Consider the following 22,088-nt stretch of genomic DNA (forward strand, 5'->3'; position numbering starts at 1 on the left):
AATAAATAGCATACAATAAATTATCAAATTAGCCATAATGTCAAAAATAGATTGAATAATTCGTCTACTCAAAGTTCAATTGGGAACAACACACCATCTTCCCATTGCCCCACTTATTTTTTATTTTTTTAATATAAAAATCGTATATATCTTTCATCCCTAAATGTTCGTTTTCTTATTTTGACCGAAATTAAAATAAAAAATATTGATTTTATATATTTTATATTAGAATTTTAAATTTTTTTATATAATATTGATGTTCTATAATTGTTTTAATATGAAAAAGAAAAACAAGTCATAAAAAATAAATTTATAATATAAAAAATAAGAGTATTACATGTCTAAATTAATTTTTTTTATTTTTTTGTTCGAAAATTATCAAATCCAACATAATTTATAAAGTTATTGGCTTAATGAACTTTGTAACTATTCAAAAAGCAAAAACAAGAAAAATCTTAGAATTATTAGGCCTCATTATTGAAAAGGAGCCTTTTTTAAAGAAAGGAAAAAAAAAAGAAAGAAAGAGAAAAGGGACCAAAGAATCTGCTTGGAGAATGTTCCAAAGTTAATGGAGATGCTCTACCCTTGGCTTTGCTCAAGTAACAATTAGGGATGTTAATTTTTAAAATTACTCATAAATTAAATTAATTAATCACAGCAAGGATGGTTTAATAACCTCAAGCTAATGGAGAAAAAGAAAAATAAGGGAGATTTTCCCTTGTGCTAAAAAGCTATAAGTAAGATTAAGGTATTCTAAGATTGTCGTTACTTATACACAAAATCCAAATCAAGACAATAGGTTAGGTAGCAAAACAATAATTAGAAAAGCAAGCAAAAAATCATTTCTTTTATCTACAAATATAAATTATTCTCGTCCGTCCCTTTTTCTTTATCCGTCTTTTCTTTTAATTTTTGAGATATTTCGAAGTAAAATCCGTTCTTTCCTTTTTAAACACTTAATACTTTAAATTTTCATAAAATATATCAAAATCAAAACTTTTATCTTAATTTCATAACATTTAGGGATGGTGGAAGTATTAGAAAAGGTGGGCATAAAGTTTGGTGATGATTTGTATTATATTTGTCTAATATTCCCCTTTTTTTTGGTATTCAATTAAGAAAAAAATGGGTTGCTTTCACTTGTTTTATATATATATATATATATTATATAAATGTCAAATTAGAGAGAAATATTGGTGCTTACATCAATTTACAGCCTGTTCAAGTGATTAATTTATTTACAAACTCACCAAAATAAAGTGTTGAAATATAATTTTTTTTAATTAAAAAACCCAAAATATCCCTATCATAAAAATATATATGCTTCCATCAACTTTGCTAGGTCCCATTTTGAGTGTAAAATACTAATTGGCAAGTCAATGACTTGGATAGGCTCCTCCCGCCATCCCTTAATTTATGATGATAGTCTCTTTCACATACACACCCAAATTCATCAGTTCTAGCCGTACAATTTGAAATACTAACATTTAATTTACAACTAAATAAATAAATCACTCAAATCGATATTATCGAATTTGGGTTTTGAAAAAAAATGAATTCGAACTTTAATTAGGCTTCATCGACCTTATTTTGTATTACAAAAATTACAAATCACTGCATCAAATTTGATTTGATTTACAACTGCATATTTTTTATAATATTTTTATAAATTTGATTAATTATATAATATAAAGATTGCATACACTAATGAAGGTTACATTTTTAATATTACTATTAAATGTGAAAGAAACTTACAAATCAAAATCTAAATAACTGTATTTTTAAGATTTCATTGTATAAAAAGATATATTATTTTTAAAAATATGATTAAAATTCAAAATTATTAACTAATTCAATATAATTTTAACATTCGATTGTTATATTAATTTAAATGAAATTAATTTTCACTTGATCACAAAGATGGGGGAAGGACACACATGCAGGATACTACCCTACAAATGAATTGTCATTTTTTTTATATAAATAAAAAATAATTTCCAAAGTTATTGTCTACCACTCAGCCCCTCTTCCCTCTTAAGGGTTTTTAATATGGAGCTGTTGGGAATGATAATGACTGCTTGAACGATTTAGGAGTCTTTCCATTTATGGAAAGATTCCTCTTCTTTATTATAGTCAGATTTGTACAAATTTGGTACGTGGCTAACCTTTTCTCTTTTCATTTTTTTTTTAATTTTTCTTTTGCTTTTTAAATATTTATATTTATATATTTTTTTTATGTGCATTGCCTTAGCTCATGTGGTTGTCTGCGCAAAGCAAGGGAATTCAACAATGCCAGGTGGGGGGGAGCTCCCATCATTTGTACCTTTCATGCGGAAGAATTTAATAAGAAAGATTGGTAATTAGTGATTAAATTGTTAATCAAAGTTACTTTTCTCTTACATTAAATCCAAACGAAGCTATTGTTTAATTAAGTTTTTAGCACAAGAGATAAGCATTTGATTTTAAAAATTGGTATTAGAGTGAGACTGCAGGTTCAACCCCCAGGTTATTACTGGGGGAGACTATTGGTTATGGGACCAGCAATCATTCTTTGAGTTGATCATCGATCGTATGGGTGATTGAGGATGGAGAATGTGACTAGCCAACTCACGATGCTATAATGATGCAGTCTCTCACGTCCATCAGTCACTTAGTGCGAGGTTCTGCGCTGCTAATGCTTAAGAAAATTAAGTTACACTTCTGCCATAAGCTTATGCTTTTCAGCACAAGTGATAAGTGCTTGATCCTGAAGACTAGTGTGCAGTTTATGACATTTATATGATAAAATCTGAATCTTGTAAAGAAGTTTATAAAATGTTGGAAGGTAACTTAAAACGATAAAACGAGCCGAAAAGATAAATGAATGATCAGCAAGCCGAATTAATGATGAAACAGTGAAAGGAAAGAGTTTGAGAGATTTTCCAGGAAAATAAGATAAGGTTTCTAACTTAGGAATCCAAGATCAAAAAGAGGAATGGGGAATGGGGGAATTCGAGTTTACAATTATCACCTATTGTTTTTTAGGGTTTAAAGTTCTGAAAGGTCAAAATATTTATGGTGTGGGGGGGGGGGGGGGAATCCAGGCTGATGTAGTGCAGGTAGATTGGTCCCCGGTCCTTTGGTAATTGGAAAACCACAGATTGGTCCCCATTTCCTCATCGGAATGAGGCTGGCTTTGGTTATTCTTTACTGCAGAAGCTCAATTATCCATGCCAAATGCTAGAATTTATGTCCAATTAAAGGTTGCCAACATAGCATATTGTTCAGAAAAAATATAAATACAAAGTAATGTGGGAAATCTCAATGGGTTTTGTTCTTATTCCAGACAGAAAACTCTTGTTTATATTTTCAGTGATTATAATTTTTCTGATGCTGTATTATTTTTGGATAACTTTATACTGTTAAATTATAAAAATATTTTTAAAATTAAATAAATCAATTATCATTAAAGTAAAATAACTGAAAATTATTTATAAAACATCATAAATTTGTTTAAATTATTAATTTATTAAAACAACAAAAAGGCTTTTTCAATTAGAAATGACAGCTAAAAGTCCTAAGCTGAATAATTGAGCTGATGGGAGGTCAGCATCAAAAGTCCCATCCCATTTCCTCCCACTAAGGCACCATCCCAAGCAGTGACTTACTGATTTTTATTTATTTTTATTTCCCCTGCTTCTTCTTGTTCTTTTGTTTGTGCTTTAACCAGGGGGAGATTGAGACAATGTTGTAGAAGATATTTGTAATGTAAAGTTCATGCGACATTTTTTTCAACTTTTTTTTTTGTCAATTCATATGAATTTTTTTCCCTATCATGTCATATATTTGATCATGTCTTTGACAATTGGGAGGTAGAATTCATGGCCTTGGTAGTAATTAAGGCATGTTTTCAATAATTGGAAGATATAAACAAAGTATTATTGTTCATAGACAATACTTTTAGGGTAGAATTTAATTCTTGTGGGAACTAAATTTGACTGTTTAACATGATTTAACTAATCACTTTGAAGATTGATTGAATATAGAAGAAGAATTATACATATTTTATAAATTATAAATTTTACTGCAGAATGTGGATATTGTTCTAATTATGAAATTAAGATTGTGTTTTTAGGTAAATATTAAATTATTTACTTTTGTTTTCAACAAAGTCGACCAATTGCATGACTAATTAGTTATTGAACCTAAGAAGCAAACAGAGTTTCGTGAATTTTTAGGTCTAAAATCCTCCAAGAATTTCCACAAACACAATGAAATAAACAGGCCATATCCGCCGTTTTTCCTACTTGGTTCTTGAATTGATGGTCGACTAATGGGCTTTTTCAGATGAAAATTTTAAGGGAAAGGTGCAGCCCAAGGCCGAGGCTATGCATAGCCATAGCCCACAGACAGGCCGAAGCTTCAATGCTATCAGAAACACCACTCACCCTGTAAAGTTGGCAACTTGATAAGATCATGTACAACCAATCCTGGGAACTGTTGGCTAACTTGTTAATTACAGATTGAGTAATTCTTCCGCAATTTCGTCTCCTGCATTAAAAAATTCCAGGGTCTCCATGTAATTATGAGCATCATGCACGGAAGGACTTCCCTTGATGAGAAGATTCTTAGTTCTCAGGGTTCCAGGATCGTACAGAAAACATTGGAATTCCGACCTGCCATGGTTTTATCATTGGTAAATAGTTTAGTCCAAGACTCGTAAACTCCATATTCACAAACAATGACAGAAAGTGATTCCCTTATCAGAGCAATTTCTCTGTCCTTTCCATGGTCTAATCCATTGAAATCAGGCAACTTTATCCTTTCAAACACCTCCTCACCCTTGTTGAATGAGACTATATATTGACGATTTAAATCTTCCATCCAGTGAAAGCCAAATGCCCTGGATGAATACTAGCTTATCGAACAGGGTACCTCGGGGTCAAAAGTTTTCTCCAGGAATTTGTACTTCGCTTGTAAACTTCAACTTGGGCTGTCAGTTTGCTTGGATCATCAAAAAAAAAAAAAAAACCAATGCTGAAACCAAATCCAAGACAAACATTAAGAACAGGATCGTTGCGTGTTCCATCTGATTGTGTGAATCATCTTTAGTTCATTCTTTGAGCCACAGGCTAAAGAAACCTGGGTGAGTTCTTCACCCAAGATGGGATGACCATTACTCTGCTTTCTCTGAAGGGCATTTGGCATCATCCATCGTTTGAATGAACCTTGCCATGGAGTCATATTAATGGATGGAAGGAATGCCATTGCGATACATGAAAGAGTACTGCGGCTCGCATACTTATTTTGGGTTGCATAAAAGATCTCAGACAGGAAGTTTCCATTGCATACTTGCTGTACCTTGTTTACGTTACTTGTTTAGATGTTTGAATTTGAGTAAGATTGTGATTTCATTCCCAAAAATAAAAATGCATATACAAATGTTATTCAAGCACGCTTGAGTAAATTCTGTCAATTACCCAAGAAACAAATTCAATCTCAACTTTTGCTTTGCTTATTAAATAAAATAGCTCCAGTCTCATGGTGTCTTTCTTCTCCATGGGAGACTCTTTTTCCCCTTCTTTCCACGTCTCTTTTTCGATGTGGAAATTCCTGTGCTAGTGGAGATAGTCCCCCTGGTTTAACATTTTGGAAGATCACTTGGAGGAGGAAGAAGCGACTGATTAGGACCTTTTCCATTGTCCACCAAGAATGCCATCTTAAGCCCCCATGTTGTATGCACTTCCAAATGGCAGTGCAGGAACCAAACTCCTGAAAATTCGCAAAAGAAACAGGAACAAATAGAAGAAATTGAGATCAGACAGAAGTTCATGGATGAAGAGAAAGGGAAAACAACAAAAAGAACATTGTTAATGTACCTGGGTTATCAGCACGGAATCTGATAGCTACCCATCCACCAGATGGTACCCCAATTGTGTTCCTCTCTACAGGATCAACAAGATTAAAATTCTGAGGATCCGTTTTTGGATTATAGTTCCCAAGTCCTCTACCAACGGCGAAGAAATTGAATCCATGCAAGTGGATTGGGTGGTTCTCCGGGGCTATGATCCCAGTATCTTGCAAAACAAGTTGAACTGTAGAGTTATAAGCCAGTCTGAAAACCTTTGTCCCATTTGTTGTCTGCAAATTTGTTGGTGGAGTTCCAGAGTAATTAAACACGTTTGGTGGGTTTGCAGGGAAATCAGTGGTGAAAACCCCACTGATGTTGAAGAAATGTGCTTGAAGTAAGGCTGTGGTAGGCATGACAAATGTCACATTGTTAATTGAAGCTACCGCCCTGCTGCCATTACCTGCTTTGCAAGTAGGACAAGGGTTAATACCCAGTCCAACAGTGAAGAAAAGATTGTGATCAATACTTTGTGGGACTAAGGCAGGATATTGTTTGGAATTGAGGGCACGAAGGGAGTTTATAAAGTTGTTGGCAACTGGAGTGGCATTTTTTGGTGGTAGGCTAGTGAGAGTCGTAGGGGTATTGGCAAGTGTGCCTGAGTAGTGCAACGTTGCTGTTGCAGTCAGGTTATCCACTGCAATTGGAGCGTCCATAAAAGGTGAGGCAGCAACCTGGTACTTGCCAGAACTTTTATCAGCAGAGACAAGGACGTTGGTGGTTTGCCCTGGGGCAATTATAACTGTTTTAGTTTTGAACGGTTTAACATACGTGGCGTCAACTTCCACAACAGTCAGCTTGTGCCCGGCAATTTTGAAGAAGAGCTCTTCATTGAGTGCAGCATTGATGAGGCGTAGCAGATAGGTCTTGCCGTTTTCAACTGGCAATGTGAAACCTCCTGCGTTTCATTGTAACAAATTCTACATCAAATATCTTTACACGATTTTGAGAGAAGAGAAAGGGGAGGGAAGTACCCTGTGAAGGACAACTCGAGACGGGTCCTGTATGGCCATTTATGGTGTGAGCGTCTGAGACATTTGGAGCCAATCCAGACTTGAGTGCTTCATTGATCACAGCTTCAGTGTCTGATTTCCACCACTCAGCTGGCAGTTAACCATTGAGTTAGATTAACTCCAACTTGTGCAAGTTTGAATAATTAAGCAGACCATAGAAATTAGGTGCTAATCACTGGCAGGAAGGCACACATCGATGAACTAAAATTTGAGCTCACCTAATATAACAACTACTTCTTTGTGGGGTTTTGGGAATGGATAAGGCACCCCGCGCTTAGGCAAGATAACAATGGCGCCATGGACTGTGGACCTTAGCCAGAGAATATGGGCATGCCAAAGCAGTGTGCCTCTTTGGCCTGTGATGGTAAAGTTATATACATAGCTTTGACCTGTCGGGATTGGACACTGTGTAATGTATGCAGGCCCATCCGCCCAACCTGTTCGGAGCTGCCTAACACCATGCCTGCAAATTAAGTGAACAATCAAATGAAAACAAGGGTCCATTCTGTGCTCGATCTTTGCAGGGATAAAAACAGGGATTTGGGTTCTCACCAGTGTATGGAAACATTGTATTTGACATGGTTAACGACTTTGACAAGCACTGTATCGCCTTCCCTGGCGTATAAAGTTGGCCCTGGGAACTTACCATTGACGGTGACAATGGGCTTGCTTGAACATAATCTAGTTTTGTTCTTCAGTACCACCTGCGCATGTTACAATACCTCAAGCTCACTTACTAGGTAAATGAAATTTACCGTCAATGTACTCATGCATTTGTTTGTTTGTTTGAAGTGGGGGTTGATTCTAAATATCCTAGTTAGAAATGATTATTGCTTGCTCTAAAATTTTACAACAGAACCATAAAAAAGGAAGAAAATAGAAAGTTGCTACTGAAACTGAACCACTTATTTTAAGTTGGATATATGATTTTTCCTAGGCAAGCAAACATCAGATAATATGCATGTACGTAAATACGTATGAAGAGATGGTTTATGTGGAAAATCAACCATGTCAAGAGAGAAAAAGGTTCTCATATTTTTACTGCTGCAGAGTGTAGACCACTGCTTTTCAGTCAAGGTGGCTCCAAACCAAAAACATGTGGTCAAAACAATTAAATAATGCACTTACATCAAACTTGTAGTTCCGGACAGTACAGTCGACAAGAACCGGAAAGAGGCATGCAACAAGAACTAAACCTCGAACCCAAGAGCCCATTTTCTCCCCTTTTCGATTTGTCTTTCTCCTTCTCTCTCTCTTTCCCTCTCTCTTTTATTATTGTTTGATCACTTAGCTCCCCCCAGCCTTGTTGCAGTCATGTATGACTCCCTACCCCACCCTTTTAAAGGGTGATGATCATGGAGCAATTGCTCCCATGTCGTTTTTCCTTGGTTAGGTGGATTGAATGAATGTATCCTTTAGAAACAAGAATTATTGACGAATACCTAGGGGTTCTCCCATGATTTCTTGCATTACACATAAAGTTGTTTTTCAGGGACCAAATCATAATTAGAAGCGAAGTTACTAAACCTCTTAATACCATTTCCAGTTAATTACAAACTTAATCAGAAATTTGGTTTGGTTGGAATTTATGGTCCATGATTCACCTTTTGGACCACCTTTTAGCTATTCATCTCCAAGACACAATATTGTCTGATAAATCTTTTGTCCCACTTGAGTACTTTTTACTTGAATCATTTAACACGGAAAAGATTGAAATGGGAAGAACTAGGCCGATCTGGTCAAGTCAGAAAGGAACAATTCTGAAGATTGATTCAACTTTAATTTATTACAAGGTACAAAGAAAAGCTTTCTGTAGCATAAGGATTAGAGACTATGGTGCAAGCTGCACAAGTAACACTTAAACATCAATACTTACTACTAGCATTTTCCTTAAAAAACGAAAAGGTAGTAGAAAGACACATCACCATTTTCAAGCCGTCGTGGGACAAAGATCAGCCAGGAAAACCATCAGTTAGCAGAAAGGTGTGGTCCGTCACCATGTTCCTTCGAGGTTTTAGACAAAGATTAAGCTCCACGAAAATGAATTTGACGTTGCAACTCTCGGGGAAACACAGGAGTATTTTGGTCCAATGCTGCTGCTTTCTTTCCCAGTTGACCCCAACTTTTTCCACTGGTATCAATGTTAGGTTTGGGGGTTGGATCCTAAACAACATCAAACACAACGCCTGGTGATTGTGGCGTCGCAGCCTTTCCTTTAATTCTTCTTTTAACAAAAGCCTGAATGCATGTTTTCAATCCTAGACAGATTATTTGGTCTCACCCAAAAATTAAGACGTGCAATCTAATAATAAATGAGTTTTGAATGAGTTTAAATTGATATTATTAGAATTCGAACATTTAGCTCAACGATTGACGAAGTTTAAAAAGCAGGATTCAAAGGAAAACAAATCAAATTTGAGCTTAGTTACACTAATTTGTCAAGCAAGAGATTTCCGATTCAAATTTTTGACTATCAATGATTTAAGATTGCTTAATTACATGTTGTGTAGAAGGAAAGTAGGTGGAAGCTACGTAGGAAGAAGAATACAGGGCAGCTAGCATGGCAATCCGATGCTATCTTTTCAACCATAATAATAAATGGTTGAGAAATACCTTTCATGTTCTCCATCAGATGCCAACCCAACATAGAGTATAATTGCTTGATTGAAAGCTAAGACTAAACCAAACGAGAGCAAGTAACAAACTCCCCCCCTCCTCCCCCTCCCACTCCTACTCCCACTCCCACACCATTGTATCCAAATCTGCCTTCCTCTCTCCTTCTAAATGTTTTCCAAAGCCAATTGGGTAATAGCTGTTAAATTGGTTGATTACTCATTTGAAGCCAAATAACCATTAAAGTCAAAGGTTAGCTGCCAGATTATGATGAACTCGTTTGGAAATGAGTCCAAATCACGCCTAGTCTAAGGTTGACGCCACGTGAAAAATCTTTAATCTTAGTCCAAAATTGAAAAAAAAAAAACAGTAAAACCAGTTTCCCATTTTGACTCCACGTCTTTCCTGGCCAAAAGGGTAGATTTTGTTTCACTCTCAGAGCTTGATTAAGCCTTGATCAGGATAGGTTTTTTTTCCATAGCTTTGACTAATTGTTTATGGACGCCATGAACATGCAAGACAGAGTTATCAGGCTTTATTTGCTTAGCATGTAAGAAATTAGAACATTTGTCTTGCGTGGTTGACCATGTTGGCAGCGACATTGTAAGTGAAGGTGGAGAGGAGCTGTCAGGAAGAACCCTTGGAGTTCACTTTGTCATTGTCAGGCGCCATTAACCGATTGATTTGAGATTTAATCTTTTTTAAAATCAAATTTCATTCCCAATTTGTATTATGGAAGAGAACTTATAAGGAAACATGCTTGGTGAGATATGAAAATTACAAAGAGGACTTTCAAGATTCATATATCAAATTTAAATAAGAATTTGTATTACATACATAGTTAATGTGCAATATCACTAGATTATGCATAGAATCGACACACTGACAGTGTATTATTATATATAAATTCTTTAAACAAATAGGGAAAGTCATCTAACAAAATAAAAGAAAATAGAAAAAGTCTGTACAACTAATTAGATTGGTTCAGGGAGTGGTTCCCAAGATTTGTAGCAAGAAAAGGTGAGAATGCTCATAATCAAAGCCATGTCTAGATGGGCTTTTTATGGGCATAAATATCTTTTGGACCCGTTCTAATGGACCTAAACCAAAAGCCAACCCACTATTTTCTATAGGCAAAACAACACTATTGGTAGGAAGATGATTTACATATTTTAATCTTATTTAGAAAAAAAAGAAAAAGAAAGGAAAAGGAAGAAAAAGAAAGGTTAAATAACATTAACCATAGAAGTTTATTTCTCCATCTGAAATGAGTAAAATTTTAACTTTTGAGTCTTCATACCATGGAGAAAGAAAGTTTGTTTTGTGTTTTTTTTTTTTTTTTCCTTTTTGATAGAAATGGAAAGAGAAAGTATTAATTGCAAATCAAAGGCATATAGATATCCAATGTGGAAATTGACTGTGAAGTACCAATTGCAAAAGAAACATGTTAGCTAGACCTGATAGGCCAAGTCCAATGATTGATTAATGGCTAGCAATATCATAAAGCAACTGGCACTGCCCAATCTGTGGGTAGTGAGTGCACACTTGAACACAAAGAATGCTAAGCATCAAATACCCTTTGCAATGGGCAGTAGCTAGCACTGACTCCCATTCCTATGGAGGTGTGCCACTGACAGGAAAAGATGGGGAAGGAGAATTGAATACGGCTAATATAAATCCAGCCTTCTCTGTTCTTGAAGTTATTGGTATTTATCTTTTGTATCGAATATGTCTAGATGTGATAAAAATCCTCTACATTATTTACATTTTATTTTATAATTTTACATAACGTATTTAGTTTTATTTTATCAATTAAAATCTTACTCTCTTAATTCTTAAATATTTTTTAACGTTAAATTATAAACTCTAAATCTTATTAATAAAAATAAATAAATTAACGATGAGAGTAATACTGTTAAATACATACAAAATTATGAAAAAAATCCTGAACACGCATCAAATGGAAGTAGTATCACAATTCTATGACCACCGCAATCAAGAAAATGACACTGCTGATCGAATTGTGTGCCCAAACATGGCTCCAGAAGTATATGTATGAGCTTACAGCTTAGCTCGAAACACTTCCATTATGAGGGCTCTACTTAGGATTGGCTTTGTGAAGGACCAAGGAGCTGCTTTGGGTAAAACAGAAGGTAGCATAGCATTTAAAAACAGGTTAATAAGCAACAATAAAATGAATGAGAAAATGATTTTTGCTGAGGATCATTTTATAATGCAGTAAAATCTTTTCTGGGCTGCTTATAAAGTGATAACTTGGCGCCAGGGGTATAAATTTGCTGGGGAGATGATTCACTTGAGCCCAAAGCCACCAAGTTAAAGTCAAACTTCTTAAACAAAGGTTTGAAATAGGGAAAAATTCTTCAAGAAACCAGGTGAGAAATCCAACCTTCATTGCTGCATTAATCTTTTTATGTGGAAATTCTATTTTCTCAAGTAATGCTACTTGGTTTTAGGAGCACTTTCCCTTGATAGAGCTTCAAAATTATATAGTTCATTCCACTGGAAATTCCATTGATTTACTAGTTTCTATGATCCAGATATCAGTTCTGTCTGAGGCAGTGAGACTTGTTTCTGACCACTTCGGCATGTCTGTGCTACTTGCATGACTTGTTTACTCCTGTAACTGTTCTTAAACTTAACTTTCATAAGGAGAGTAAAATTTTTTACCATTGAAATGGTTATCCACTTTTGTTTTGTTAATCATTTCGGATAATTGGCAGCAAAGCAGGAAAGGAGTCGGAGTCACTAAACTAATACACCAAAAAATAGTGAAATCTTGGGGTTTAAGAATTCTAAATGGCAGAAGAAGATATCTATACCAAGGATGGAACAACTGACTTCCGCAACAAACCGGCCATCAGGAATAAGACAGGGACATGGAAAGCATGTCCGTACATCCTAGGTATAATAAGTCGAGTTGTATATCATTTTCTGATCTTGGTTGTATATATGTTCGGTTGTCTTGTTCAATGACCTTGAGAAATATTCAATGCATACAAACAGGAAATGACTGCTGTGAAAGATTGGCATACTATGGGATTAACACAAACTTGGTTAACTATCTCAAATTCCAACTCAACCAGCGAAATGTTGCAGCTGTTAGTAATGTCACGAATTGGTCAGGAACATGCTATGTCATGCCGCTAATTGGAGCATTTCTAGCTGAAGCCTATTGGGGAAGATACTGGACAATTGCTAGTTTCTCCATCATCTATGTTTTTGTAAGTTCATCTGATGATTATGTATTGGTGTTTTCCTGGATCTTGAGACCGAGTTAATGTTGTGTAACTCGTTGCAGGGAATGACGATATCGACAATGTCAGCATCTATTCATGGTCTAAAACCAGCTTGCAAAAACAACGTTTGCCATCCGACAGGATTGCAAACTGGAGTGTTCTTTCTAGGACTGTACTTGATAGCCCTGGGAACCGCAGGGATTAAACCTTGTGTTTCATCCTTTGGTGCAGATCAGTTCGATGACTCTAATGAGGCGGTAAAGAAAAAGAAGAGCTCTTTCTTCAATTGGTTCTATTTTTCAGTCAATATTGGTGCCCTTGTTGCTGGCTCCGTCCTTGTCTGGATACAAACCAATGTAGGATGGGCTTGGGGGTTTGGCATTCCAGCTGTTGCTATGGCGGTTGCAGTTGCAAGTTTCTTTTCAGGCACTAGGCTGTACAGAAACCAGAAACCAGGAGGGAGTCCCCTGACCCGCATCTTCCAGGTTCTAGTTGCTTCCTTCAGGAAAGTTCGGGTAGAAGTACCTGCTGACAAGTCTCTTCTATATGAGACTGCGGATGAGGAATCTGCTGTCAAAGGAAGCCGCAAGCTTGATCACACAAAGCAGTTGAGGTATAGAAAATAATCATTAGGATTACAAATGAACATTTTCTTTTGTCTAATTGTGGATTGTGGCATCTACTAATTGCTTTTATCTATCTTCCTTAGTTTCTTTGACAAGGCAGCTGTGGAGACTTCGTCTGATCGAATCAAAGGATCCATAAATCCATGAAGACTGTGCACTGTAACCCAAGTAGAAGAGCTTAAATCCATCGTAAGATTACTTCCTGTATGGGCCACAGGTATAATCTTTTCTGCTGTATACAGTCAAATGGGCACATTATTCGTCCTGCAAGGCAACACTATGGACCTTCACATGGGAGGATCATTCGAGATCCCTTCAGCTTCACTTTCCCTCTTGGACACAATCAGTGTCATCTTCTGGGTTCCAGTTTATGACCGTTTCATTGTTCCACTCGCGAGAAAGTTCACCGGCCATAAAAATGGATTCACTCAACTTCAACGCATAGCAATTGGCCTTGTCATTTCCATCTTTGCCATGTTGGCTGCTGGCACTTTGGAGCTTGTCAGGCTCCGCCAAGTGAAGAAGCACAATTACTACGAGCTTAAGCACATGCCAAAGTCAATATTTTGGCAGGTTCCCCAGTACTTCATCATAGGCTGTGCTGAAGTTTTCACCTTTATTGGGCAATTGGAGTTCTTCTATGAGCAAGCCCCAGATGCCATGAGGAGGCTGTGCTCTGCTCTCTCACTTACAACAGCTGCCTTGGGAAACTATCTGAGCACATTGCTTGTCAATATCGTGACGGATTTCAGCACCAGGCACGGTAATCCTGGCTGGATACCAGAAAACTTGAACTACGGTCATCTTCACCACTTTTTCTGGCTTCTGGCTGTGTTAAGCTTGCTCAATTTGGGAGTCTACCTTGTGGTTGCCAGGTCGTACACTTACAAGAAGCCAGTTCTATCCATCAACTAAATTTGCATGTTCTCATGAATTTTAAATTATGTCAGCCAAAAAAAAATCCCTCCTAATGAATCTCTGGTCTATAAAACTACTATTGTACTTCTACTACCAATGCCATGGCAATTGTGGTATCCAATTTTGTAAGTTTCAACGTAAACAAGTTTGTTTGTTCATGATTTTTTCTCTATTAATTCATATCACGTGATAAGTTTACAACCAACCTGTGAATTTGGTTTTATCATAATTTGATCTTATTGCGTGGAATAGATGTAAGCATTACCCAATTATAAGGATAGGTACAACAGCATATAGCACAAACCCTTGTCAAAATCAGGAAAACTATGGTTATCAAGAAAAGCAACTTAAAAAAGGGGAATGGGGTCAAGCAGTGGATCAGTGCTACATCAGCCGACCTACTTTAAAATTTGAACAAGATACGCATGATAATGTGAACAACCTCCAAATCCAAGCTTGGGGGTCTTGTCCTCTCTAACTTTTTGCAATAAGAAATTCATGTTTACACTCTTACTTTCAAAAGATTATATAAAAGGACAAATAAATAAAAACAATATATAACAAGTTTGAGTATTTGACTCAAGAGACAATGAATGATTTACGTTTTAAAATGAATAAAATTAGAATTTATGAATCATTTATTTGGATGCTAGCAAGGTAGATAAAGTAATCCTACTAAAATATGGACCATAAAGCCAATTCTATTCCTACTATGTCTGCTAAAGTCAATTTCGTGATTATGGTTTCAACACTTTCAATGATTCTTTCAAAGTTGACATCAACAGCCGTCTATGCTACGAGCATATTCTTAAACAAATAATAAAGAAATGCACTGGCATGGATGAATATAAACATGAACTGGAACTGTCCTTTTCTGGGTATCCAATCAAAGGATTTCAAGCCAATTGTTTTGATTGAACAAAGAAACGTTTTCCAGGTTTACAGCCAAGTGCCAAGCTATGCCAGGAGATGTTCTCATGTCCAGCACAATGATTTCAGTAACCTCCCAAGATAGAAGAAGATCCCGTAGAAGATCAGAACACTGTCAAAACAAACAGATTCGTTTACCAAAACCCTTATCTTAGAGAATCCTGAATTTACTTTGATTTGGAAAATGTCATACCCAAATCAAAAAGCTAAAGATTATGGGAAAAAGGAAATATTTGGGGTCATCACACCTTATATGAAAGAATTATTGGCATTACTATCTTAATGTGAAGAGATCTCTGACCATTGGGTCCAAGTTAAACAGAAAAAACCAATGCAAATTTGACCAAAAAAAGGGGGTAGTTTTCCATTTTTGGTTCTAAATAAATACAAAGGTCAACCAAAATGGCAAGATTCTTCAGGCTTAGGAGGAAGCATTTTGTAGCTAATTAGTATTTATGATTTTTGACATTAGCCCCTGGTGAATTTGGCTATATTATCTGTTTAGTCCTCTAGTCCTTTTTTATTTACATTTACACACTATTTGGAGTAGTTTTTTTTAAAGCAATATATTATTATTTTATGCATTTATAATGTATAATATTTATCACTATTAATCAATCAAATGTTATCGTCTCGTTTATAAATAAGTTTAAAAATAGAGATGACCCATAGATATTTCATGCTAGATTATAGCATTTGAATTCAATATTTTTTTAAAAATAATGTGTAATTACTCTATCTGTCTTTTTTTAAAATTTTTTTAAGACATTTAATACTTTTATTTTTTTATCTTTATTCTTTAATTTATATTAAAAAAATTTTATTTCATTTATTGTACACACAAAAACACTTAATTTATAATAAAAAAATAATAATTGTCAAATTTAATATCAATTGGTATTTTTTGTATACACGTGATTTGATAATATATTCACATGATAATTAAAGTAGATTTTGTGAATATAATAAAAAAATAAAGACCTCTTTGAATACAATAAAAATATAGAAGGTCAATTGCATAAACTCAAGTAATTCTGGGATTTTTAATTATTTTAATAAAAATAATATGACAAAAACAATTGTGCCAAAGTGCAAATACCAAATAGTTAGGGACTAGAATCGCAAAGAATCTCAGCTTTTCGCTTTTTGCATCTTATGAAAAGATTATTAAGGCAAATTATGGGGAAAGAAGAAAGCCAAGTTGGTGACAGATTGGCTCTGACTTGAATTCCTAGACCTTGTTGCTGTGTGCACGAGTGGGAACCGGGCTTCCGTTCCCAGCCCTGGTTTCTCTCGTATAAACTACTGCTTACACTTTCCTCTTCTCTTGTCTCTCCTACATTTCTCTCTCAAAAGGGTATGCACATCTCAACTCTGTCATCACTCTTCATCACATTCCCAACACTTGTTTTGTTTCTTTTATTTCGAAAACCTCCATTGTTTTCCTGGTTTGTGTTTTCCTTTTTGTTCTGCTCTTTGCATGCATGGCAAAAAACATGGCCTTCTGGGTTTTTCTTTTTGAACTATTCCCTGTTGAACGCTTCAATGAAGTTTTCATGGATCTGAGATAGACAACACCCAGATTTGTTATGGCTTGGGTTATTTTTATAATATCTCCGTTTCATCAAAGATGGTTTCGTTTTTCTTTCTTTTCCTTTTTCAGTATCTGCGTTTAAGCTTATATCAGTACTCAGCAGATTTTCTTTGGCTTGGCTGGAAACCATGAGGAAATATTGTCAGTTTTTAGGTTGCAGGTTTCCATCATCTTGTTCTTCATTAATGGAGTTTTAACCTTGGCAACTGTTCGCTTAGGCTTAAGGGTTCTCTTGTTTGTTTATGTGAATTTCAAATCATGGAATACTAATTTTTGGATTCTCTTGCCAGTAGATTATGGCCTATTTTGTCCTGCAGTGATTTTTTATTTTGTTCTATTTGAAGTTCCTTTGTGGGGTGTTGCTATTGACTATTTTCTTATACAATATTATATTAAACAACCGTAGCAATTGGTTCCCTTTCCCTCTTAGCCTCTCGCTGACTGTGATTCAAATTGATGCCCTTTCTTCTAGTAAATAGTATTTTATTTCTGTTTTGCTGATTTAAAGACGTTTTTGAAGGCTTGAAGAGATTGCCATTCTTTTAATTCTATTTGTTTTATCTTATTTGGAGTTGAAGAGTGTGCCCTGCCTACTCGGCAATTGGCATTGGTTACTATAAGTTAATGAGTACAGGACTTTGGTATGACCAAATTTTATGAGATTAGTTGGGAATTAGTTTAGTTGGCAAAGGCCATGTGCATAAATGCTCTAATCTTTTATTTTAAAGGTTAATGATGTGAGCATTAAGTAAGATTATGCCCTGTTATTGCCAGTGATTGAATGCTGGAAAGAGAATGCTTTGCCAATTTTAAAATTCCAGTATTCCTTCATGTATCAGGATACTTGCTTAAGTTCTTAAGATGATGAAATATTAATTCTGTTTAGGTTTTTGTTGCTAGTGATTCTTTCATTAGTTTCATGATATACCTGCTGACTTTGCTGATATTCCTTTTAAAGGCAGATTGATTCCAAGCCTTCAAGGGTAGAAAGGTTGCTCCATAGATAAGATGGGAGAAGATGATATCTATACAAATGATGGGACAGTGGATATCCATAAGAATCCTGCCAACAAGAGTAAAACTGGGAATTGGAAAGCCTGCCGATTCATTCTTGGTATGATTTCAAGCTTTTTTCATTTTCATCCTTGTTTAAATATATACATTATATATATTGCCTCATATTTGGCTTCTTATTTGCTTTGCATGTTTTGAACTCTAAAATTTTATCAGGAAATGAATGTTGTGAACGTTTGGCATACTATGGGATGGGGACCAATTTGGTGAACTATCTTGAACAGCGTCTCAATCAGGGAAATGTGACTGCATCAAACAATGTCACAAATTGGTCAGGGACCTGCTACATTACACCGTTGATTGGGGCTTTTCTAGCTGATGCATATTTGGGAAGATATTGGACAATTGCTGGTTTCTCAATCATCTATGTCCTTGTAAGTTTGGCTTAAACACAGAATTTTTCTTTCTTTTTTTCAATCTATGAGGTACTTAAAGGCTCAGAATGCTTATGCCCATGGCATCTTATAGAGGCTAGATTGCGGGAGTCCTCTAGTTTATTTAAAAATAACTTTACTCAATGTCTTGACTGATGATCTATTTTTCTTGAAGGGTATGACACTCTTAACATTGTCTGCTTCTGTCACTGGACTAAAGCCATCATGCAATGGGGATGTCTGCCACCCAACAGCATCACAATCTGCAGTCTTCTTTGTAGCCTTATACATGATTGCTCTTGGTACTGGTGGAATTAAGCCATGTGTCTCGTCGTTTGGTGCTGATCAGTTTGATGAAACTGACGACATTGAGAGGAAGAAGAAGAGCTCTTTCTTTAACTGGTTTTACTTCTCAATCAATATTGGAGCACTTGTCGCTTCCTCAGTTCTAGTATGGATACAAATGAATGTTGGTTGGGGCTGGGGTTTTGGAATCCCAGCAGCCGCAATGGCCATTGCGGTTGTATTCTTCTTTTCTGGGAGTCGAATGTATCGCCTCCAAAGACCTGGGGGGAGTCCACTTACAAGGATATTTCAGGTTATAGTTTCATCCTTTAGAAAACTTAATGTGAAAGTCCCTGCTGATGAATCCCTTCTTTATGAGACTGCTGACCAGGAATGCAGTATTCAAGGAAGCCGAAAACTAGAGCACACAGATAAGTTAAAGTATGTTGTTAAAGCTCGACACTTGTGGAATTTCATTGCTGAACATATTTTCTTTTATCAGCATTATCCCCATCCCTGCTTATACTTTGTCTACATACTGTACCCTCGCTTTTTATTTGGTCTAATTTGATCTTTTAGTGGCAAATTTGATTGTTAATCTAGTCACTGATGATTTAAGATTACAGGTTCTTTGACAAGGCTGCTGTAGAGACCCAAACTGACTATGTTAAGGGCTCGGTAAATCCATGGAGACTATGCACGGTAACTGAAGTTGAGGAGCTCAAATCCATTATCAGGTTGCTTCCAATATGGGCATCCGGAATTGTGTTTGCTACTGTTTACAGTCAAATGAGCACTATGTTTGTTTTACAAGGCAACACAATGGATCAACACATGGGCCCGCACTTCAAGATCCCTTCTGCATCCCTCTCCCTCTTCGATACTCTTAGTGTTATCTTTTGGGCACCTGTCTATGACAGAATCATTGTCCCATGGGCAAGGAAATTCACAGGCAAGGAGCGAGGCTTCACTCAGCTCCAACGAATGGGGATTGGCCTTGTCATTTCTATCTTCTCAATGGTCACTGCAGGTATTTTGGAGGTGGTCCGGCTCAAGATTGTCAGGAAGAACAACTACTATGATCTTGAGTACATCCCCATGTCAATTTTCTGGCAAGTCCCACAATATTTCCTAATCGGATGTGCAGAAGTTTTCACATTCATCGGACAGCTGGAGTTTTTCTATGACCAGGCACCTGATGCTATGAGAAGCATGTGCTCAGCCCTCTCACTAACTACTGTTGCATTAGGCAATTATCTGAGCACTTTGCTCGTTACCATTGTGAGTAAAGTGACCACAAGGGATGGGAAGCTTGGATGGATCCCGGATAACCTGAACCGGGGTCATCTTGACTATTTCTACTGGCTCTTGGCTATCCTCAGCCTGGTTAACTTCTTGGTCTATCTATGGATTGCAAGGTGGTATACATACAAAAAGGCAACTGGACGCCCTTATTGACACTGTAAATCCTAGGAACGCCAAGAGCAAGATGCCCCCTTGAAATTACCTCCTGCTGTGGAGATTTCAGTTTACTACAATACTATTTGTGGAATTTGCTGATTTTTTAAGATTTACTCTTAGTTTGCTTGATTGTTTTAAAGAAGATTTAGTACTTGTAAATATTGTTACATTAAATTTAATTCTCAATCTAGTGCAGGGATGACTGCTATTTTTAATTGGTTCAAATTAAATTGCAGATATTTTCTGTTTGATGATTGTTTTGATTTGATTTGATTTGATTTCGTGTGCAATAATTCTTTTGGTGCTCTCTTGCTCCTATTTCCAAGGCATGCCTGGGAAGAGTTTCTCACTTTGAAAATGACTCCATAAGGTTGCTTTTCCAATTTTAACATTCCTAGCTTCAAAGCATCAATTTTCTCATCTCTAATTCCAAGCATCCATTTTCATTTATAATTTTTAAAACCCAATTTTTTGAATCCACAATCTTTTTAAAAAAAATTTAAATGAAAGTGCACGTGACATAAATCTCAATCATGTGAATGTTTATGTGATAAAAATAAATATTACCAAATATAAAAAAGATAAACCCGATTGATTTTTTTTCAATTAAAATTTATATTATGTAAGCATCTACGTGATGTTAAAGTGAAATATTTTGTTAATTATATCCGTAATTGATAAAACATGTTAATGAACTTAAAAATTAAATTTTAAAAATTAAGAATGAAAAGAAAATATTATACAAAATCATGGGTAATTGGGGCAATTTTACTCTTTTACTAATTAATCTAACAGGACTAGGCTGACTAAATTTAAACTTAACTAGCTCCCATGCCCTTACACTTGTACCCATTGCCAACAAGTGGTGGTGGCTAGAATTAGAGAGCAGGAAATAAAATGGTAATTGAACACTGCTTGACAAATGGACTTTCTCTATAATTTATAGCCAAATAGTGGATAATGTAAACAAAATGAGAGGTTCAAAAGACCTTCCAACTTATATACAAGATACTAAGTTAAAGCATCCTGTCTCTCCTCGTCGGCTTGAGAAAAAATAGGGAAAAGATGATTGCCCTGAAGGCCATCCAAGCCTCCTTTACCCCCAGTCAGCATGCCCTTTTCCACACAAGAAGATTTGCTTACAGTACGAAGAGTTCCATCCTGTGTCTCAGCAAGTCCAATGATTCTGAGCCTGATTCTGATCCCCAGTCCTCAGAAGGAGACACTCGTAAGCAAGAGCTGCTTGCCCAGATAGCAATGCTACAGGCTCAAAAAGTTCGTCTCACTGACTACTTAGATGAAAAATCTGCTTATCTCAACCAGTTTGGTGAAGAAGCCAATGCTGAGTTTGATAAAGTTGGAGAAGATGCTCTCAAAGGGCTTGAAGAAGCCGGTGAAAGGGTAGGGTCTATGTTAAGTAGAGGAAAGAAGACAGTTCTTGTTTGATATGCAATTTTGCCTGATAACTCACTTCTTGTTTCATTTGCTATAAGCAGATAATGGAGAACATTGAGAGCCAGATGCACGCCTTTGAAGAATCCCAAGAAATGAATAGGCAGGAGATTGAGAAGAATGAAGGCCAGTTAGCGCAGTTCGAAGGCCAAATTGAGAAAGATAGGAATGAAGGGTTGTTCTTTAAGAACCTGACGGAGAAAAAGCCAGTAGACAAGGCAAAAGCAAAGCAAGAAGCGGAGAAGATTAAAGAGATTACAAAAGAAAAGGCGGGGTCAAAAGTGCGGAGGAACATTTACCTTGCTCTAATTGCACTGCTAGTCATTGAAATTGCAGACTCTTTCATCTCTTCATCTGATTGGAGAAAAGTTGCAGTTCTTGGAGCTATTTTAGTTGCTTTATTTTCTCAGTTCACCTATGAACAGACATTGTTATCCGAAGCAGAAAAATCAGAAAAGAAAGATGAAAACAAGAAGTAAAGGCTTTTCTTATATCTAATCTAACAAACTTCTGCTGTAAAGCTGTAATCCATAATTATTTAGGCACATATGACTTGATCCAATAACCCCAAGTAATAACTTAATACTTGGGTTTGATACATCAA

The 22,088-nt window shown here is 36.0% G+C and overlaps 4 protein-coding genes and 1 pseudogene across 5 annotated transcripts; 4 read left to right on the top strand and 1 right to left on the bottom strand.

The window, feature by feature from the left end:
* Nucleotides 1-5,371: 5,371 nt before the first annotated feature.
* On the bottom strand, nucleotides 5,372-8,225 carry LOC18597593 (laccase-4-like). Its single transcript, XM_018122272.2, has 6 exons — nucleotides 8,029-8,225; nucleotides 7,453-7,604; nucleotides 7,119-7,363; nucleotides 6,862-6,990; nucleotides 5,859-6,785; nucleotides 5,372-5,751 (listed from the first exon to the last, which is right to left on the bottom strand). The coding sequence occupies exons 1-6, from the start codon at nucleotides 8,113-8,115 to the stop codon at nucleotides 5,621-5,623; spliced, it is 1,671 nt and encodes a 556-aa protein (XP_017977761.2). The 5' UTR covers nucleotides 8,116-8,225; the 3' UTR covers nucleotides 5,372-5,620.
* Nucleotides 8,226-12,330: 4,105 nt separating this feature from the next.
* Nucleotides 12,331-13,398, top strand: LOC148762322 (protein NRT1/ PTR FAMILY 8.1-like). The gene is made up of 3 exons (XM_088806302.1): nucleotides 12,331-12,436; nucleotides 12,538-12,755; nucleotides 12,833-13,398. Exons 1-3 carry the CDS (start codon nucleotides 12,331-12,333, stop codon nucleotides 13,394-13,396), a joined length of 888 nt encoding a protein of 295 aa, XP_088662428.1. The 3' UTR covers nucleotides 13,397-13,398.
* Nucleotides 13,399-13,435: 37 nt separating this feature from the next.
* On the top strand, nucleotides 13,436-14,385 carry LOC148762323 (protein NRT1/ PTR FAMILY 8.1 pseudogene; annotated as a pseudogene).
* Nucleotides 14,386-16,439: 2,054 nt separating this feature from the next.
* On the top strand, nucleotides 16,440-20,286 carry LOC18597596 (protein NRT1/ PTR FAMILY 8.1-like). Of its 2 annotated transcripts, none has more exons than XM_088806300.1 (5): nucleotides 16,440-16,601; nucleotides 17,797-17,952; nucleotides 18,069-18,286; nucleotides 18,462-19,012; nucleotides 19,198-20,286. In XM_088806300.1, the coding sequence occupies exons 2-5, from the start codon at nucleotides 17,847-17,849 to the stop codon at nucleotides 20,027-20,029; spliced, it is 1,707 nt and encodes a 568-aa protein (XP_088662426.1). In that variant the 5' UTR covers nucleotides 16,440-16,601; nucleotides 17,797-17,846; the 3' UTR covers nucleotides 20,030-20,286. The 2 variants fall into 2 exon arrangements, with proteins under 2 accessions (XP_088662426.1, XP_088662427.1); XM_088806301.1 differs by having other exon boundaries at nucleotides 17,801-17,952.
* A 722-nt stretch (nucleotides 20,287-21,008) lies between these two features.
* LOC18597598 (8-amino-7-oxononanoate synthase) lies at nucleotides 21,009-22,004 on the top strand. Its single transcript, XM_007026727.3, has 2 exons — nucleotides 21,009-21,433; nucleotides 21,529-22,004. Exons 1-2 carry the CDS (start codon nucleotides 21,098-21,100, stop codon nucleotides 21,961-21,963), a joined length of 771 nt encoding a protein of 256 aa, XP_007026789.3. The 5' UTR covers nucleotides 21,009-21,097; the 3' UTR covers nucleotides 21,964-22,004.
* Nucleotides 22,005-22,088: the final 84 nt, after the last annotated feature.

Source organism: Theobroma cacao, chromosome 5, assembly GCF_053813885.1.
Source record: "Theobroma cacao isolate CCN51 chromosome 5, ASM5381388v1, whole genome shotgun sequence".
In the NCBI taxonomy this organism is placed as follows: Eukaryota; Viridiplantae; Streptophyta; class Magnoliopsida; order Malvales; family Malvaceae; genus Theobroma; species Theobroma cacao.

Bases quoted from the DNA above. Each gene is read 5' to 3' on its own strand.
- LOC18597593 (XM_018122272.2), bottom strand. From the start codon at position 8,115: ATGGGCTCTTGGGTTCGAGGTTTAGTTCTTGTTGCATGCCTCTTTCCG. The intron at 6,991-7,118 runs GTGAGCTCAAAT...GTTAACTGCCAG, and splicing joins AGAAGTAGTTGTTATATTAG to CTGAGTGGTGGAAATCAGAC. The intron at 5,752-5,858 runs GTACATTAACAA...GCGAATTTTCAG, and splicing joins ATTCCGTGCTGATAACCCAG to GAGTTTGGTTCCTGCACTGC.
- LOC148762322 (XM_088806302.1), top strand. From the start codon at position 12,331: ATGGCAGAAGAAGATATCTATACCAAGGATGGAACAACTGACTTCCGC. The intron at 12,437-12,537 runs GTATAATAAGTC...GCATACAAACAG, and splicing joins AGCATGTCCGTACATCCTAG to GAAATGACTGCTGTGAAAGA. The intron at 12,756-12,832 runs GTAAGTTCATCT...AACTCGTTGCAG, and splicing joins TCTCCATCATCTATGTTTTT to GGAATGACGATATCGACAAT.
- LOC18597596 (XM_088806300.1), top strand. From the start codon at position 17,847: ATGGGAGAAGATGATATCTATACAAATGATGGGACAGTGGATATCCAT. The intron at 17,953-18,068 runs GTATGATTTCAA...AAATTTTATCAG, and splicing joins AGCCTGCCGATTCATTCTTG to GAAATGAATGTTGTGAACGT. The intron at 19,013-19,197 runs GTATGTTGTTAA...TTAAGATTACAG, and splicing joins GAGCACACAGATAAGTTAAA to GTTCTTTGACAAGGCTGCTG.
- LOC18597598 (XM_007026727.3), top strand. From the start codon at position 21,098: ATGATTGCCCTGAAGGCCATCCAAGCCTCCTTTACCCCCAGTCAGCAT. The intron at 21,434-21,528 runs GTAGGGTCTATG...TGCTATAAGCAG, and splicing joins TTGAAGAAGCCGGTGAAAGG to ATAATGGAGAACATTGAGAG.